This window comes from Euwallacea fornicatus, unplaced genomic scaffold (assembly GCF_040115645.1).
Source record: "Euwallacea fornicatus isolate EFF26 unplaced genomic scaffold, ASM4011564v1 scaffold_70, whole genome shotgun sequence".
NCBI lineage: Eukaryota > Metazoa > Arthropoda > Insecta > Coleoptera > Curculionidae > Euwallacea > Euwallacea fornicatus.
In genome coordinates this window covers 23088-43128 of record NW_027096038.1, presented here as the reverse complement: position 1 = coordinate 43128, position 20041 = coordinate 23088, and the positions used below count along the sequence as shown (strand labels likewise).

General features: G+C 38.8%; 1 protein-coding gene across 1 annotated transcript; it reads left to right on the top strand.

The window, feature by feature from the left end:
* Window positions 1–6823: 6823 nt before the first annotated feature.
* LOC136349956 (uncharacterized) lies at window positions 6824–7453 on the top strand. Its single transcript, XM_066301527.1, has one exon. The coding sequence runs from the start codon at window positions 6824–6826 to the stop codon at window positions 7451–7453; it is 630 nt and encodes a 209-aa protein (XP_066157624.1).
* Window positions 7454–20041: the final 12588 nt, after the last annotated feature.

Genomic DNA, 20041 nt, shown 5'->3' with positions numbered 1-20041 from the left:
GTTGCATTTCCAAGAAAAATTGTACTTTATGTGTTCAAACACACAACTTTTGGAACATTTCAAACTTCGAAGCTCGATAACTTCGACAAATGATCACCAAATTTCTTAAACGAAGTGTCAAATTAATCAGCTCCACGAGATGTTTGAGACGTCACAACAAATCATGATTGCATCTTGTTGCATTTCCAAGAAATATAGTACTTTATGTGTTCAAACACACAACTTTTGTAACATTTTAAAGTTTGAAGCTCGTTAACTTTGACAAATGATCACCAAATTTTTTAAACGAGGTGTCAAATTAATCAGCTCGACGAGATCTTTGAGACGTCACAACAAATCATGATTGCATCTTTTTGCATTTCCAAGAAAATTTGTACTTTATGTGTTCAAACACACAACTTTTGTAACATTTCAAACTTCGAAGCTCGATAACTTCGGCAAATGATCACCAAATTTCTTAAACGAAGTGTCAAATTAATCAGCCCCACGAGATCTTTGAGACGTCACAACAAATCGTGATTGTATCATGATGTATTTCCAAGAAAAATAGTACTTTATGTGCTCAAACACACAACTTTTGTAAGAATTCAAACTTTGAAGCTCGTTAACTTCGACAAATGAGCACCAAATTTCTTAAACGATGTATCAAATTAATCAGCTCGACGAGATCTTTGAGACGTCACAACAAATCATGATTGCATTTCCAAGAAAAATAGTACAATATGTGCTCAAACACACAACTTTTGTAACATTTCAAAGTTTGAAGCTCGTTAACTTCGACAAATGATCACCAAATTTTTTAAACGCGGTGTCAAATTAATCAGCTCGACGAGATCTTTGAGACGTCACAACAAATCATGATTGCATCTTGTTGCATTTCCAAGAAAAATTGTACTTTATGTGTTCAAACACACAACTTTTGTAACATTTCAAACTTCGAAGCTCGATAACTTCGGCAAATGATCACCAAATTTCTTAAACGATGAGTCACATTAATCAGCTCGTCGAGATATTTGAGACGTCACAACAAATCATGATTGCATCTTGTTGCATTTCCAAGAAAAATAGTACTTTATGTGCTCAAACACACAACTTTTGTAACATTTCAACCTCCGAAGGTCGATAACTTCGGCAAACAAACTCCAAATTTCTTAAACGAAGTGTCAAATTAATCAGCTCCACGAGATCTTTGAGACGTCACAACAAATCATGATTGCATCTTGTTGCATTTCCAAGAAAAATAGTACTTTATGTGCTCAAACACACAACTTTTGTAACATTTCAAACTTCGAAACTCGTTAACTTCGACAAATGATCACCAAATTTCTTAAACGATGTATCAAATTAATCAGCTCGACGAGATCTTTGAGACGTCACAACAAATCATGATTGCATCTTGTTGCATTTCCAAGAAAAATAGTACTATATGTGTTCAAACACACAACTTTTGTAACATTTAAAAGTTTGAAGCTCGATAACTTCGGCAAATTATCACCAAATTTCTTAAACGAAGTGTCAAATTAATCAGCTCCACGAGATCTTTGAGACGTCACAACAAATCATGATTGCATCTTGTTGCATTGCCAACACAAATAGAACTTTATATGCTCAAACACACAACTTTTGTAACATTTCAAACTTCGAAGCTCGATAACTTCGACAAATGATCACCACATTTCTTAAACGAGGTGTCAAATTAATCAGCTCGTCGAGATCTTTGAGACGTCACAACAAATCATGATTGTATCATGTTCTATTTCCAAGAAAAATAGTACTTTATGTGTTCAAACACACAACATTTGTAAGAATTCAAACTTTGAAGCTCGTTAACTTCGACAAATGAGCACCAAATTTCTTAAACGATGTATCAAATTAATCAGCTCGACGAGATCTTTGAGACGTCACAACAAATTATGATTGTATCATGTTGTATTTCCAAGAAAAATAGTACTTTATGTGCTCAAACCCACAACTTTTGAAACATTTCAAATTTCGAAGCTCGTTAACTTCGGCAAACAAACACCAAGTTTCTTAAACGAAGTATCAAATTAAGCAGCTCCACGAGATCTTTGAGACGTTACAACAAATCATGATTGCATCTTGTTGTATTTCCAAGAAAAATAGTACTTTATGTGCTCAAACCCACAACTTTTGTAACATTTCAAATTTCGAAGCTCGTTAACTTCGGCAAACAAACACCAAGTTTCTTAAACGAAGTATCAAATTAAGCAGCTCGACGAGATTTTGAAGATTCCACAACACATCATTATTGCATCTTGAATTAACAAGGAAAATAGTACTTTATGTGCTCAAACACACAACTATTCAGACTTTTCAAAATTTGAAGATCAATAACTTCGGCAAATGAGAACCAAATTTGTTAAACAAAGTGTCAAATTAATCTACTCGACGAGATTTTGAAGATGCCACAACACATCATTATTGCATCTTGTTGAATTTCCAAGAAAAATAGTACTTTATGTGCTCAAACACACAACTTTTGTGACTTTTCAAATTTTGAAGCTCGATAACATCGGCAAATGAGGACCAAATTTGTTAAACAATGTGGTAAATTCATCAGCTCGACGAGATCTTTAAGTTGTTACAACAAATCATGATTGCATCTTGTTGAATTTCCAAGAAAAATAGTACTTTACGTGCTCAATCACAGAACTTTTGAGACTTTTCAAAATTTGAAGATCGATAACTTCGGCAAATGAGAACCAAATTTGTTAAACAAAGTGCCAAATTAATCAGCCCGACGAGATTTTGAAGATGCCACACCACATCATGATTGCATCTTGTTGAAATTCCAAGGAAAATAGGACTTTATGTGCTCAAACACACAACTTTTGAGACTTTTCAAACTTTGAAGCTCGATAACTTCGGCAAATGAGGACCAAATTTGTTAAACAAAGTGGCAAATTAATCAGCTCGACGAGATTTTGAAGATGCCACAACACATCATTATTGCATCTTGTTGAATTAACAAGAAAAATAGTACTTTGCGTGCTCAAACACAGAACTTTTGAGACTTTTCAAACTTTGAAGCTCGATAACTTCGGCAAATGAGGACCAAATTTGTTAAACAAAGTGGCAAATTCATCAGCTCGACGAGATTTTGAAGATGCCACAACACATAATTATTGCATCTTGTTGAATTTCCAAGGAAAATAGTACTTTACGTGCTCAAACCCACAACTTTTGTAACATTTCAAATTTCGAAGCTCGTTAACTTCGGCAAACAAACACCAAGTTTCTTAAACGAAGTATCAAATTAAGCAACTCGACGAGATCTTTAAGATGCCACAACACATCATTATTGCATCTTGTTGAATTTCCAAGAAAAATAGTACTTTACGTGCTCAAACACACAACTTTTGAGACTTTTCAAAATTTGAAGCTCGATAAATTCGGCAAATGAGGACCAAATTTGTTGAACAAAGTGCCACATTAATCAGCTGAACGAGATTTTGAAGATGCCACAACACATCATTATTGCATCTTGTTGAATTTCCAAGAAAAATAGTACTTTACGTGCTCAATCACAGAACTTTTGAGACTTTTCAAAATTTGAAGCTCGATAACTTCGGCAAATGAGGACAAAATTTGTTAAACAATGTGGCAAATTCATCAGCTTGACGAGATCTTTAAGATGTCACTACAATTCATGATTGCATCTTGTTGCATTTCAACGAAAATAGTACTTTATGTGCTCAAACACACAACTTTTGAGACTTTTCAAACTTTGAAGCTCGATAACTTCGGCAAATGAGGACCAAATTTGTTAAACAAAGTGGTAAATTCATCAGCTCGACGAGATCTTTAAGTTGTTACAACAAATCATGATTGCATCTTGTTGAATTTCCAAGAAAAATAGTACTTTACGTGCTCAATCACAGAACTTTTGAGACTTTTCAAAATTTGAAGCTCGATAACTTCGGCAAATGAGGACCAAATTTGTTAAACAATGTGGTAAATTCATCAGCTCGACGAGATCTTTAAGTTGTTACAACAAATCATGATTGCATCTTGTTGAATTTCCAAGAAAAATAGTACTTTACGTGCTCAATCACAGAACTTTTGAGACTTTTCAAAATTTGAAGATCGATAACTTCGGCAAATGAGAACCAAATTTGTTAAACAAAGTGCCAAATTAATCAGACCGACGAGATTTTGAAGATGCCACAACACATCATTATTGCATCTTGTTGAATTTCCAAGAAAAATAGTACTTTACGTGCTCAAACACACAACTTTTGAGACTTTTCAAACTTTGAAGCTCGATAACCTCGGCAAATGAGGACCAAATTTGTTAAACAAAGTGTCAAATTAATCAGCTCGACGAGATTTTGAAGATGCCACAACACATCATTATTGCATCTTGTTGAATTAACAAGAAAAATAGTACTTTATGTGCTCAAACCCACAACTTTTCAGACTTTTCAAAATTTGAAGCTCGATAACCTCGGCAAATGAGGACCAAATTTGTTAAACAAAGTGTCAAATTAATCAGCTCGACGAGATTTTGAAGATGCCACAATACATCATTATTGCATCTTGTTGAATTAACAAGAAAAATAGTACTTTATGTGCTCAAACACACAACTTTTCAGACTTTTCAAAATTTGAAGCTCGAAAACTTCGGCAAATGAAGACCAAACTTGTCAAACAAAGTGTCAAATTAATCAGCTTGACGAGATCTTTAATATGTCACACCACATCATGATTGCATCTTGTTGAAATTCCAAGGAAAATAGGACTTTATGTGCTCAAACACACAACTTTTGAGACTTTTCAAACTTTGAAGCTCGATAACCTCGGCAAATGAGGACCAAATTTGTTAAATAATGTGTCAAATTCATCAGCTGGACGAGATTTTAAAGATACCACAAAACATCAATATTGCATCTTGTTGCATTTCAACGAAAATAGTACTTTATGTGCTCAAACACACAACTTTTGTGACTTTTCAAAATTTAAGCTAGATAACTTCGGCAAATGAGGACCAAATTTGTTAAACAAAGTGCCAAATTAATCAGCTCGACGAGATTTTGAAGATGCCACAACACATCATTATTGCATCTTGTTGAATTTCCAAGAAAAATAGTACTTTACGTGCTCAAACACACAACTTTTGAGACTTTTTAAAATTTGAAGATCGATAACTTCGGCAAATGAGGACCAAATTTGTTAAACAATGTGTCAAATTCATCAGCTGGACGAGATTTTAAAGATACCACAAAACATCAATATTGCATCTTGTTGAATTTCCAAGAAAAATAGTACTTTATGTGCTCAAACACACAACTTTTGTGACTTTTCAAAATTTAAGCTAGATAACTTCGGCAAATGAGGACCAAATTTGTTAAACAAAGTGCCAAGTTAATCAGCTCGACGAGATTTTGAAGATGCCACAACACATCATTATTGCATCTTGTTGAATTTCCAAGAAAAATAGTACTTTACGTGCTCAAACACACAACTTTTGAGACTTTTTAAAATTTGAAGATCGATAACTTCGGCAAATGAGGACCAAATTTGTTAAACAAAGTGTCAAATTAATCAGCTCGACGAGATCTTTAAGATGTCACACCACATCATGATTGCATCTTAGGAAGCTGGGGGAGCTTGCTGCCGAGGGAACTAACCTAAAAATTTGTTTCTATTGGCAGGAAGAAAAGGAGAAGGCGCAAGGAGCGGGAAAGAGGGAAGAGGAAGGGGTGATCTTCGTGGCGAGGAAGGAAGGCACCTCCTACGTGGATGCCCTCAAGAAGGTGAGGCAAGTGGTTGCCAGGGGCGGCCAAGAGGTAAAGGTGAACACCGTCAGGGAGACGAAGAAGGGGGAGATGCTACTGACGGTGCCGAAAGGAGGACAGGGCGGGCAACTGCGGGAGTTGCTAGCCAAGGAGCTGGGCCCGAACAGGATGAAAGGGGGTACAGGGAGGTCGGCGGCCTTCCAAGTGCACGGCCTGGACGCAGTCGCCACCGAGGAAGAAGTGGTGGGGGCGGTGACAACCGCGGCTGGAGTGGAGAAAGTGTGGCTAAGGCTGCTCAGTCTCCGTCCATGTTTCGGAAGCTGCCAAACCGCCACTCTTCTGGTGTAGGGCGAGGCGGTTAGACGGGTGAGGAGGGTCACCGAGGTGCAGGTGGGTATCTCGAGGTGTCGTCTGAAGGAGCGGCGGGAAACCGATCGCTGCTTCAGATGTTGGGAAAGGGGCCATAGGGCAAGTGAATGCAAGGGAGAGGACCGCTCGCGACTGTGCGTGAGGTGCGCGCAGGGAGGCCACAAGGCCGCGACCTGCCGCACGCAGCGGTACTATCCTCTATGCAGAGAGGGGGGGCATAGTGCCGGGGGACTGGGGTGCGGGACACCCAAAGCCAGGGAGGAACCCAAGGCTGGGGGCAAGGCCGTAGGCGAGGGGCAACCTAAGGCTACGGACGAGCGCGAGGCTAAGGAAGGGCCGGAGGCCGAGAGGGAGGCCGTAAAGGGGGGAAAACTCAGCGCTAGTGGTGAGCCCAAAGCCAAGGGGAAACCCAAGGCTGGGGGCGAGCCCAGAGCCGGGGAGAGAATCTTGACCATTCCCCTGGTCCCGCTGACAAGGCAGGAACCCGAACCGGTGGACGTGGAGAAGAAAGAGGACGGGGGGTCCAAGAACTCACCGACCACCGGCTCCCCTAAGTCGCTTGCAACTGCTGACGACAGGGGAGTGGAGGAAAAGGAAGGAAGGGGAGACCGAGGAAGGAGGACTAGGTGAGACACGGGTGAGTGGGTGTGAGCGAGCGTGTGTACGAGTGAGTGTGCGTGGAGTGCTAGGATCCAATGGCGGCGAACAGGGAATTACGGTGCCTACAGATCAACCTGGACAGAGGACTTCTCGCGATGGACCTCATGTTCCAGGTGATCAGGGAAAGGAACGTCGACGTGGTGCTCGGTCAAGAGCCCTGCCTGGCCGAAGGGAACTTAGTACGGGACAGCAGCGACGACGTCTTCATCTGGCTAGCGCCGGTTGTCAGGGTGAAATCGCTTCACCGTGACCGGGGGTTTGTGGCTGCGGAGCTGGACGGGATCACTCTCGTCTCCGCGTACTTCTCGCCGAATCGGAGCACCGACGATTTCACGTCGTGGCTCGATCGGCTGGGGGGTTACGTCAGGGGACGTGACAGCAGGAGAGTCCTCATCGCCGGGGACCTGAACGCAAAGAGTGCGAGGTTAGGTTCTGCGGTGGCGAATGCCTACGGACGGGTCCTGGAGGAGTACCTGGACGCGGCAGAGCTCGTTCCCATCAACGTCGGGAACGGATGGGACGTTCGGAAACAGGATAGGCAGGTCGCTGATCGACGTGACCATTGCGGGAACGTATGTGAGTGGCTGGGTGCGAGAATGGTGAGTCGAGGTGGGAATGGAGAGTGGAAGTGGCCACAGGTACATCTCCTATCGCGTCAAGCGTGAAGGGATGGCATCTGGGAGCGAAGAAGTGAGAGTGAGAAAAGGTAGATGGATGACGAGCGCGAAGGGTCTGGAAAAAATGGGCCGGTACGTGAAGGAACCCTACGACCAATTTTGTTCAAATCGTCTCCTTTTGGCAAAATAAGCATAATAAGGCCTTAAACGGCAAATCGTCAATTTGGCTCTAATAGAAGCGGCACTTTTTGTCCAAATCTTATGATTTGGCGTTATCTCGCCAACGCTACGACCAATTGTGTTCAAATCGTCTCCTTTTGGCAAAATAAGCATAATACGGCCTTAAACGGCAAATCGTCAATTTGGCTCTAATAGAAGCGGCACTTTTTGTCCAAATCTTATGATTTGGCGTTATCTCGCCAACGCTACGACCAATTGTGTTCAAATCGTCTCCTTTTGGCAAAATAAGCATAATAAGTCCTTAAACGGCAAATCGTCAATTTGGCTTTAATAGAAGCGGCACTTTTTGTCCAAATCGTACAATTTGGCGATATTTCGCCAACGCTACAACCAATTTTGTTCAAATCGTCTCCTTTTGGCAAAAAAAGCATAATAAGGCCTTAAACGGCAAATCAACAATTTGGCTCTAATAGAAGCGGCACTTTTTGGCAAAATCGTACAATTTGGCGTTATTTCGCCAACGCTACAACCAATTTTGTTCAAATCGTCTCCTTTTGGCAAAATAAGCATAATAAGGCCTTAAACGGCAAATCGTCAATTTGGCTCTAATAGAAGCAGCACTTTTTGGCCAAATCTTATGATTTGGCGTTATCTAGCAAACGCTACAACCAATTTTGTTCAAATCGTCTCCTTTTGGCAAAATAAGCATAATAAGGCCTTAAATGGCAAATCGTCAATTTGGCTCTAATAGAAGCGGCACTTTTTGACCAAATCGTGTAAATCCTACGATTTCGTGCTATTTCCGTCATTCCTAACAATACTGAGCTTAAAAATAGTCAAATCCGTGAAATCGGCGAGTTTCGTCGGAAATTGTCCGAAAACCACGATTTGGCGATATTTCGCCAACGCTACAACCAATTTTGTTCAAATCGTCTCCTTTTGGCAAAATAAGCATAATAAGGCCTTAAACGGCAAATCGTTAATTTGGCTCTAATAGAAGCGGCACTTTTTGGCCAAATCTTATGATTTGGCGTTATCTCGCAAACGCTACAACCAATTTTGTTCAAATCGTCTCCTTTTGGCAAAATAAGCATAATAAGGCCTTAAACGGCAAATCGTCAATTTGATTCTAATAGAAGCGGCACTTTTTGGCCAAATCGTACAATTTGGCGATATTTCGCCAACGCTACATCCAATTTTGTTCAAATCGTCTCCTTTTGGCAAAATAACCATAATAAGGCCTTAAACGGCAAATCGTCAATTTGGCTCTAATAGAAGCGGCACTTTTTGGCCAAATCGTACAATTTGGCGATATTTCGCCAACGCTACAACCAATTTTGTTCAAATCGTCTCCTTTTGGCAAAATAAGCATAATAAGGCCTTAAACGGCAAATCGTCAATTTGATTCTAATAGAAGCGGCACTTTTTGGCCAAATCGTACCATTTGGCGATATTTCGCCAACGCTACATCCAATTTTGTTCAAATCGTCTCCTTTTGGCAAAATAAGCATAATAAGGCCTTAAACGGCAAATCGTCAATTTGATTCTAATAGAAGCGGCACTTTTTGTCCAAATCGTACAATTTGGCGTTATCTCGCAAACGCTACAACCAATTTTGTTCAAATCGTCTCCTTTTGGCAAAATAAGCATAATAAGGCCTTAAACGGCAAATCGTCAATTTGGCTCTAATAGAAGCGGCACTTTTTGACCAAATCGTGTAAATCGTACGATTTCGTGCTATTTCCGTCATTCCTAATAATACTGAGCTTAAAAATAGTCAAATCCGTGAAATCGGCGAGTTTCGTCGGAAATTGTCCGAAAACCACGATTTGGCGATATTTCGCCAACGCTACAACCAATTTTGTTCAAATCGTCTCCTTTTGGCAAAATAAGCATAATAAGGCCTTAAACGGCAAATCGTCAATTTGGCTCTAATAGAAGCGGCACTTTTTGGCCAAATCTTATGATTTGGCGTTATCTCGCAAACGCTACAACCAATTTTGTTCAAATCGTCTCCTTTTGGCAAAATAAGCATAATAAGGCCTTAAACGGCAAATCGTCAATTTGATTCTAATAGAAGCGGCACTTTTTGGCCAAATCTTATGATTTGGCGTTATCTCGCAAACGCTACAACCAATTTTGTTCAAATCGTCTCCTTTTGGCAAAATAAGCATAATAAGGCCTTAAACGGCAAATCGTCAATTTGGCTCTAATAGAAGCGGCACTTTTTGTCCAAATCGTACAATTTGGCGATATCTCGCAAACGCTACAACCAATTTTGTTCAAATCGTCTCCTTTTGGCAAAATAAGCATAATAAGACCTTCAACGGCAAATCGTCAATTTGGCTCTAATAGAACCGGCACTTTTTGACCAAAACGTGTAAATCGTATGATTTCGTGCTATTTCCGTCATTCCTAACAATACTGAGCTTAAAAATAGTCAAATCCGTGAAATCGGCGAGTTTCGTCGGAAATTGCCCGAAAACCACGATTTGGCGTTATTTCGCCAACGCTACAACCAATTTTACACATTGTTTAAGAAATTTGGTGACCATTTGTCGAAGTTATCGAGCTTCCAAGTTTGAAATGTTACAAAAGTTGTGTGTTTGAGCACATAAAGTAATATTTTTCTTGGAAATGCAAGAAGATGCAATCATGATTTGTTGTGACGTCTCAAAGATTTCGTGGAGCTGATTAATTTGACACCTCGTTTAAGAAACTTGAAGTTTGTTTGCCGAAGTTATCGAGGTTCCAAGTTTGAAATGTTACAAAAGTTATGTGTTTGAACACATAAAGTAGTATTTTTCTTGGAAATGCAAGAAGATGCAATCATGATTTGTTGTGACGTCTCAAAGATCTCGTCGAGCTGATTAATTTGATACATCGTTTAAGAAATTTGGTGCTCATTTGTCGAAGTTAACGAGCTTCAAAGTTTGAAGTCTTACAAAAGTTGTGTGTTTGAACACATAAAGTACTATTTTTCTTGGAAATACAACATGATACAATCATGATTTGTTGTGACGTCTCAAAGATCTCGACGAGCTGATTAATTTGACACCTCGTTTAAGAAATTTGGTGATCATTTGTCGAAGTTATCGAGCTTCGAAGGTTGAAATGTTACAATAGTTGTGTGTTTGAACACATAAAGTACTATTATTCTTGGAAATGCAAGAAGATGCAATCATGATTTGTTGTTACGTCACAAAGTTCTCGTGGAGCTGATTAATTTGACTCTTCGTTTAAGAAATTTGGTGCTCATTTGTCGAAGTTAACGAGCTTCAAAGTTTGAATTCTTACAAAAGTTGTGTGTTTGAGCACATAAAGTACTATTTTTCTTGGAAATACAACATGATACAATCACGATTTGTTGTGACGTCTCAAAGATCTCGTGGAGCTGATTAATTTGACACTTCGTTTAAGAAATTTGGAGTTTGTTTGCCGAAGTTATCGAGCTTCGAAGTTTGAAATGTTAAAAAAGTTGTGTGTTTGAGCACATAAAGTACTATTTTTCTTGGAAATACAACATGATACAATCATGATTTGTTGTGACGATTCAAAGATCTCGTCGAGCTGATTAATTTGACACTTCGTTTAAGAAATTTGGTGATCATTTGCCGAAGTTATCGAGCTTCAAAGTTTGAAATGTTACGACAGTTGTGTGTTTGAGCACATAAAGTACTATTTTTCTTAGAAATACAACATGATGCAATCATGATTTGTTGTGACGTCTCAAAGATCTCGTCGAGCTGATTAATTTGACACCTCGTTTAAGAAATTTGGTGATCATTTGTCGAAGTTAACGAGCTTCAAAGTTTGAAATGTTACGACAGTTGTGTGTTTGAGCACATAAAGTACTATTTTTCTTAGAAATACAACATGATGCAATCATGATTTGTTGTGACGTCTCGAAGATCTCGTCGAGCTGATTAATTTGACACCTCGTTTAAAAAATTTGGTGATCATTTGTCGAAGCTAACGAGCTTCAAACTTTGAAATGTTATAAAAGTTGTGTGTTTGAGCACATATTGTACTATTTTTCTTGGAAATGCAATCATGATTTGTTGTGACGTCTCAAAGATCTCGTCGAGCTGATTAATTTGATACATCGTTTAAGAAACTTTAAGTTTGTTTGCCGAAGTTATCGAGCTTCGAAATTTGAAATGTTACAAAAGTTGTGTGTTTGAACACATAAAGTACTATTTTTCTTGGAAATGCAAGAAAATGCAATCATGATTTGTTGCGACGTCTCAAACATCTCGACGAGCTCTTTAATTTGAAACCTAGTTTAAGAAATTTGGTGATCATTTGCCGAAGTTACCGAGCTTTGTAAATTGAAATGTTACAAAAGTTGTGTGTTTGATCACATAAAGTACTATTTTTCTTGGAAATGCAAGAAGATGTAATCATGATTTGTTGTGACGACTCAAAGATCTCGTCGAGCTGATTAATTTGACACTTCGTTTAAGAAATTTGGTGATCATTTGCCGAAGTTACCGAGCTTCGAAGTTTTAAATGTTACAAAAGTTTGTGTTTGAGCACATAAAGTACTATTTTTCTTGGAAATGCAACAAGATGCAATTATGATTTGTTGTGACGTCTCAAAGATCTCGTGGAGCTGATTAATTTGACTGTTCGTTTAAGAAATTTGGTGCTCATTTGTCGAAGTTAACGAGCTTCAAAGTTTGAATTCTTACAAAAGTTGTGTGTTTGAGCACATAAAGTGCTATTTTTCTTGGAAATACAACATGATACAATCACGATTTGTTGTGACGTCTCAAAGATCTCGTGGAGCTGATTAATTTGACACTTCGTTTAAGAAATTTGGAGTTTGTTTGCCGAAGTTATCGAGCTTCGAAGTTTGAAATGTTAAAAAAGTTGTGTGTTTGAACACATAAAGTACTATTTTTCTTGGAAATGCAACAAGATGCAATCATGATTTGTTGTGACGTCTCAAAGATATCGACGTGCTGATTAATTTGACACCTCGTTTAAGAAACTTTAAGTTTGTTTGCCGAAGTTATCGAGCTTCGAAATTTGAAATGTTACAATAGTTGTGTGTTTGAACACATAAAGTACTATTTTTCTTGGAAATACAACATGATGCAATCATGATTTGTTGTGAAGTCTCAAAGATCTCGTGGAGCTGATTAATTTGACACTTCGTTTAAGAAATTTGGTGATCATTTGTCTAAGTTAACGAGCTTCAAAATTTGAAATGTTACGAAAGTTGTGTGTTTGACCACATATAGTACTATTTTTCTTGGAAATACAACATGATGCAATCATGATTTGTTGTTACGTCTCAAAGTTCTCGTGGAGATGATTAATTTCACTCTTCGTTTAAGAAATTTGGTGATCATTTGTCTAAGTTAACCAGCTTCAAAATTTGAAATGTTACGAAAGTTGTGTGTTTGACCACATATAGTACTATTTTTCTTGGAAATACAACATGATGCAATCATGATTTGTTGTTACGTCTCAAAGATCTCGTGGAGCTGATTAATTTGACACTTCGTTTAAGAAACTTGGAGTTTGTTTGCCGAAGTTATCGAGCTTCGAAGTTTTAAATGTTACAATAGTTGTGTGTTTGAGCACACAAAGTACTATTTTTCTTGGAAATGCAACAAGATGCAATCATGATTTGTTGTGTCGTCTCAAAGATCTCGTGGAGCTGATTAATTTGACACATCGTTTAAGAAGCTTGGAGTTTGTTTGCCGAAGTTATCGAGCTTCGAAGATTGAAATGTTACAAAAGTTGTGTATTTGAGCACACAAAGTACTATTTTTCTTGGAAATGCAAGAAGATGTAATCATGATTTGTTGTGACGTCTCAAAAATCTCGTGGAGCTGATTAATTTGACATTTCGTTTAAGAAACTTGGAGTTTGTTTGCCGAAGTTACCGAGCTTCGAAGTTTTAAATGTTACGATAGTTGTGTGTTTGAGCACACAAAGTACTATTTTTCTTGGAAATGCAACAACATGCAATCATAATTTATCGTGTCGTCTCAAAGATCTCGTGGATGATACATCATCGCAAACGCTACAACCAATTTTGTTCAAATCGTCTCCTTTTGGCAAAATAAGCATAATAAGGCCTTAAACGGCAAATCGTCAATTTGATTCTAATAGAAGCGGCACTTTTTGACCAAATCGTGTAAATCGTACGATTTCGTGCTATTTCCGTCATTCCTAACAATACTGAGCTTAAAAATAGTCAAATCCGTGAAATCGGCGAGTTTCGTCGGAAATTGCCCGAAAACCACGATTTGGCGTTATTTCGCCAACGCTTCAACCAATTTTGTTCAAATCGTCTCCTTTTGGCAAAATAAGCATAATAAGGCCTTAAACGGCAAATCGTCAATTTGGCTCTAATAGAAGCGGCACTTTTTGGCCAAATCGTACAATTTGGCGATATCTCGCAAACGCTACAACCAATTTTGTTCAAATCGTCTCCTTTTGGCAAAATAAGCATAATAAGGCCTTAAACGGCAAATCGTCAATTTGGCTCTAATAGAAGCGGCACTTTTTGGCCAAATCGTACAATTTGGCGATATCTCGCAAACGCTACAACCAATTTTGTTCAAATCGTCTCCTTTTGGCAAAATAAGCATAATAAGGCCTTAAACGGCAAATCGTCAATTTGGCTCTAATAGAAGCGGCACTTTTTGGCCAAATTGTACAATTTGGCGATATCTCGCAAACGCTACAACCAATTTTGTTCAAATCGTCTCCTTTTGGCAAAATAAGCATAATAAGGCCTTAAACGGCAAATCGTCAATTTGGCTCTAATAGAAGCGGCACTTTTTGGCCAAATCGTACAATTTGGCGATATCTCGCAAACGCTACAACCAATTTTGTTCAAATCGTCTCCTTTTGGCAAAATAAGCATAATAAGGCCTTAAACGGCAAATCGTCAATTTGGCTCTAATAGAAGCGGCACTTTTTGGCCAAATTGTACAATTTGGCGATATCTCGCAAACGCTACAACCAATTTTGTTCAAATCGTCTCCTTTTGGCAAAATAAGCATAATAAGGCCTTAAACGGCAAATCGTCAATTTGGTTCTAATAGAAGCGGCACTTTTTGTCCAAATCTTATGATTTGGCGTTATCTCGCATACGCTACAACCAATTTTGTTCAAATCGTCTCCTTTTGGCAAAATAAGCATAATAAGGCCTTAAACGGCAAATCGTCAATTTGGCTCTAATAGAAGCGGCACTTTTTGGCCAAATCGTACAATTTGGCGATATCTCGCAAACGCTACAACCAATTTTGTTCAAATCGTCTCCTTTTGGCAAAATAAGCATAATAAGGCCTTAAACGGCAAATCGTCAATTTGGCTCTAATAGAAGCGGCACTTTTTGGCCAAATCGTACAATTTGGCGATATCTCGCAAAAGCTACAACCAATTTTGTTCAAATCGTCTCCTTTTGGCAAAATAAGCATAATAAGGCCTTAAACGGCAAATCGTCAATTTGGCTCTTATAGAAGCGGCACTTTTTGACCAAATCGTGTAAATCGTACGATTTCGTGCTATTTCCGTCATTCTTAACAATACTGAGCTTAAAAATAGTCAAATTCGTGAAATCGGCGAGTTTCGTCGGAAATTGCCCGAAAACCACGATTTGGCGTTATTTCGCCAACGCTACAACCAATTTTGTTCAAATCGTCTCCTTTTGGCAAAATAAGCATAATAAGGTCTTAAACGGCAAATCGTCAATTTGGCTCTAATAGAAGCGGCATTTTTTGACCAAATCGTGTAAATCGTACGATTTCGTGCTATTTCCGTCATTCTTAACAATACTGAGCTTAAAAATAGTCAAATCCGTGAAATCGGCGAGTTTCGTCGGAAATTGCCCGAAAACCACGATTTGGCGTTATTTCGCCAACGCTTCAACCAATTTTGTTCAAATCGTCTCCTTTTGGCAAAATAAGCATAATAAGGCCTTAAACGGCAAATCGACAATTTGTCTCTAATAGAAGCGGCACTTTGTGGCCAAATCTTATGATTTGGCGATATCTCGCAAACGCTACAACCAATTTTGTTCAAATCGTCTCCTTTTGGCAAAATAAGCATAATAAGGCCTTAAACGGCAAATCGTCAATTTGGCTCTAATAGAAGCGGCACTTTTTGGGCAAATCGTCAATTTGGCTCTAATAGAAGCGGCACTTTTTGGCCAAATCTTATGATTTGGCGATATCTCGCAAACGCTACAACCAATTTTGTTCAAATCGTCTCCTTTTGGCAAAATAAGCATAATAAGGCCTTAAACGGCAAATCGTCAATTTGGCTCTAATAGAAGCGGCACTTTTTGGGCAAATCGTACAATTTGGCGATATCTCGCAAAAGCTACAACCAATTTTGTTCAAATCGTCTCCTCTTGGCAAAATAAGCATAATAAGGCCTTAAACGGCAAAGCGTCAATTTGGTTCTTATAGAAGCGGCACTTTTTGACCAAGTCGTGTAAATCGTACGATTTCGTGCTATTTCCGTCATTCTTAACAATACTGAGCTTAAAAATAGTCAAATCCATGAAATCGGCGAGTTTCGTCGGAAATTGCCCGAAAACCACGGTTTGGCGTTATTGCACCAACGCTTCAACCAATTTTGTTTAAATCGTCTGCTTTTGGCAAAATAAGCATAATAAGGCCTTAAACGGCAAATCGACAATTTGTCTCTAATAGAAGCGGCACTTTTTGGCCAAATCTTATGATTTGGCGATATCTCGCAAACGCTACAACCAATTTTGTTCAAATCGTCTCCTTTTGGCAAAATAAGCATAATAAGGCCTTAAACGGCAAATCGTCAATTTGGCTCTAATAGAAGCGGCACTTTTTGACCAAATCGTGTAAATCGTACGATTTCGTGCTATTTCCGTCATTCTTAACAATACTGAGCTTAAAAATAGTCAAATCCGTGAAATCGGCGAGTTTCGTCGGAAATTGCCCGAAAACCACGATTTGGCGTTATTTCGCCAACGCTTCAACCAATTTTGTTCAAATCGTCTCCTTTTGGCAAAATAAGCATAATAAGGCCTTAAACGGCAAATCGTCAATTTGGCTCTAATAGAAGCGGCACTTTTTGGCCAAATCGTACAATTTGGCGATATCTCGCAAACGCTACAACCAAATTTGTTCAAATCGTCTCCTTTTGGCAAAATAAGCATAATAAGGCCTTAAACGGCAAATAGTCAATTTGGCTCTAATAGAAGCGGCACTGTTTAGCCAAATCGTACAATTTGGCGATATCTCGCAAAAGCTACAACCAATTTTGTTCAAATCGTCTCCTTTTGGCAAAATAAGCATAATAAGGCCTTAAACGGCAAATCGTCAATTTGGCTCTAACAGAAGCGGCACTTTTTGGCCAAATCGTACAATTTGGCGATATCTCACAAAAGCTACAACCAATTTTGTGCAAATCGTCTCCTTTTGGCAAAATAAGCATAATAAGGCCTTAAACGGCAAATCGTCAATTTGGCTCTAATAGAAGCGGCACTTTTTGACCAAATCGTGTAAATCGTACGATTTCGTGCTATTTCCGTCATTCTTAACAATACTGAGCTTAAAAATAGTCAAATCCGTGAAATCGGCGAGTTTCGTCGGAAATTGCCCGAAAACCACGATTTGGCGTTATTTCGCCAACGCTTCAACCAATTTTGTTCAAATCGTCTCCTTTTGGCAAAATAAGCATAATAAGGCCTTAAACGGCAAATCGACAATTTGTCTCTAATAGAAGCGGCACTTTTTGGCCATATCTTATGATTTGGCGATATCTCGCAAACGCTACAACCAATTTTGTTCAAATCGTCTCCTTTTGGCAAAATAAGCATAATAAGGCCTTAAACGGCAAATTGTCAATTTGGCTCTAATAGAAGCGGCACTTTTTGGCCAAATTGTACAATTTGGCGTTATCTCGCAAACGCTACAACCAATTTTGTTCAAATCGTCTCCTTTTGGCAAAGTAAGCATAATGAGGCCTTAAACGGCAAATCGTCAATTTGGGTCTTATAGAAGCGGCACTTTTTGACCAAATCGTGTAAATCGTACGATTTCGTGCTATTTCCGTCATTCTTAACAATACTGAGCTTAAAAATAGTCAAATCCGTGAAATCGGCGAGTTTCGTCGGAAATTGTCCGAAAACCACGATTTGGCGTTATTTCGCCAACGCTACAACCAATTTTGTTCAAATCGTCTCCTTTTGGCAAAATAAGCATAATAAGGCCTTAAACGGCAAATCGTCAATTTGGCTCTAATAGAAGCGGCACTTTTTGGCCAAATCGTACAATTTGGCGATATTTCGCCAACGCTACATCCAATTTTGTTCAAATCGTCTCCTTTTGGCAAAATAAGCATAATAAGGCCTTAAACGGCAAATAGTCAATTTGGCTCTAATAGAAGCGGCACTTTTTGTCCAAATCTTACGATTTGGCGTTATCTCGCAAACGCTACAACCACTTTTGTTCAAATCGTCTCCTTTTGGCAAAATAAGCATAATAAGGCCTTAAACGGCAAATAGTCAATTTGGCTCTAATAGAAGCGGCACTTTTTAGCCAAATCGTACAATTTGGCGATATCTCGCAAACGCTACAACCAATTTTGTTCAAATCGTCTCCTTTGGGCAAAATAAGCATAATAAGGCCTTAAACGGCAAATCGTCAATTTGGCTCTAATAGAAGCGGCACTTTTTGGCCAAATCTTATGATTTGGCGATATCTCGCAAACGCTACAACCAATTTTGTTCAAATCGTCTCCTTTTGGAAAAATAAGCATATTAAGGCCTTAAACGGCAAATCGTCAATTTGGCTCTAATAGAAGCGGCACTTTTTGACCAAATCGTGTAAATCGTACGATTTCGTGCTATTTCCGTCATTCTTAACAATACTGAGCTTAAAAATAGTCAAATCCATGAAATCGGCGAGTTTCGTTGGAAATTGCCCGAAAACCACGGTTTGGCGTTATTTCACCAACGCTTCAACCAATTTTGTTCAAATCGTCTCCTTTTGGCAAAATAAGCATAATAAGGTCTTAAACGGCAAATCGTCAATTTGGCTCTAATAGAAGCGGCACTTTTTGGCCAAATCTTATGATTTGGCGATATCTCGCAAACGCTACAACCAATTTTGTTCAAATCGTCTCCTTTTGGCAAAATAAGCATAATAAGGCCTTAAACGGCAAATCGTCAATTTGGCTCTAATAGAAGCGGCACTTTTTGGACAAATCGTACAATTTGGCGATATCTCGCAAAAGCGACAACCAATTTTGTTCAAATCGTCTCCTTTTGGCAAAATAAGCATAATGAGGCCTTAAACGGCAAATCGTCAATTTGGGTCTTATAGAAGCGGCACTTTTTGACCAAATCGTGTAAATCGTACGATTTCGTGCTATTTCCGTCATTCTTAACAATACTGAGCTTAAAAATAGTCAAATCCATGAAATCGGCGAGTTTCGTTGGAAATTGCCCGAAAACCACGGTTTGGCGTTATTTCACCAACGCTTCAACCAATTTTGTTCAAATCGTCTCCTTTTGGCAAAATAAGCATAATAAGGCCTTAAACGGCAAATCGTCAATTTGGCTCTAATAGAAGCGGCACTTTTTGGCCAAATCTTATGATTTGGCGATATCTCGCAAACGCTACAACCAATTTTGTTCAAATCGTCTCCTTTTGGCAAAATAAGCATAATAAGGCCTTAAACGGCAAATCGTCAATTTGGCTCTAATAGAAGCGGCACTTTTAGGGCAAATCGTACAATTTGGCGATATCTCGCAAAAGCTACAACCAATTTTGTTCAAATCCTCTCCTTTTGGCAAAATAAGCATAATGAGGCCTTAAACGGCAAATCGTCAATTTGGTTCTTATAGAAGCGGCACTTTTTGACCAAATCGTGTAAATCGTACGATTTCGTGCTATTTCCGTCATTCTTAACAATACTGAGCTTAAAAATAGTCAAATCCATGAAATCGGCGAGTTTCGTCGGAAATTGCCCGAAAACCACGGTTTGGCGTTATTTCACCAACGCTTCAACCAATTTTGTTCAAATCGTCTCCTTTTGGCAAAATAAGCATAATAAGGCCTTAAACGGCAAATCGACAATTTGTCTCTAATAGAAGCGGCACTTTTTGTCCAAATCTTATGCTTTGGCGATATCTCGCAAACGCTACAACCAATTTTGTTCAAATCGTCTCCTTTTGGCAAAATAAGCATAATAAGGCCTTAAACGGCAAATCGTCAATTTGGCTCTAATAGAAGCGGCACTTTTTGGCCAAATCGTACAATTTGGCGATATCTCGCAAAAGCTACAACCAATTTTGTGCAAATCGTCTCCTTTTGGCAAAATAAGCATAATAAGGCCTTAAACGGCAAATCGTCAATTTGGCTCTTATAGAAGCGGCACTTTTTGACCAAATCGTGTAAATCGTACGATTTCGTGCTATTTCCGTCATTCTTAACAATACT

Bases quoted from the DNA above. Each gene is read 5' to 3' on its own strand.
- LOC136349956 (XM_066301527.1), top strand. From the start codon at position 6,824: ATGGCGGCGAACAGGGAATTACGGTGCCTACAGATCAACCTGGACAGA.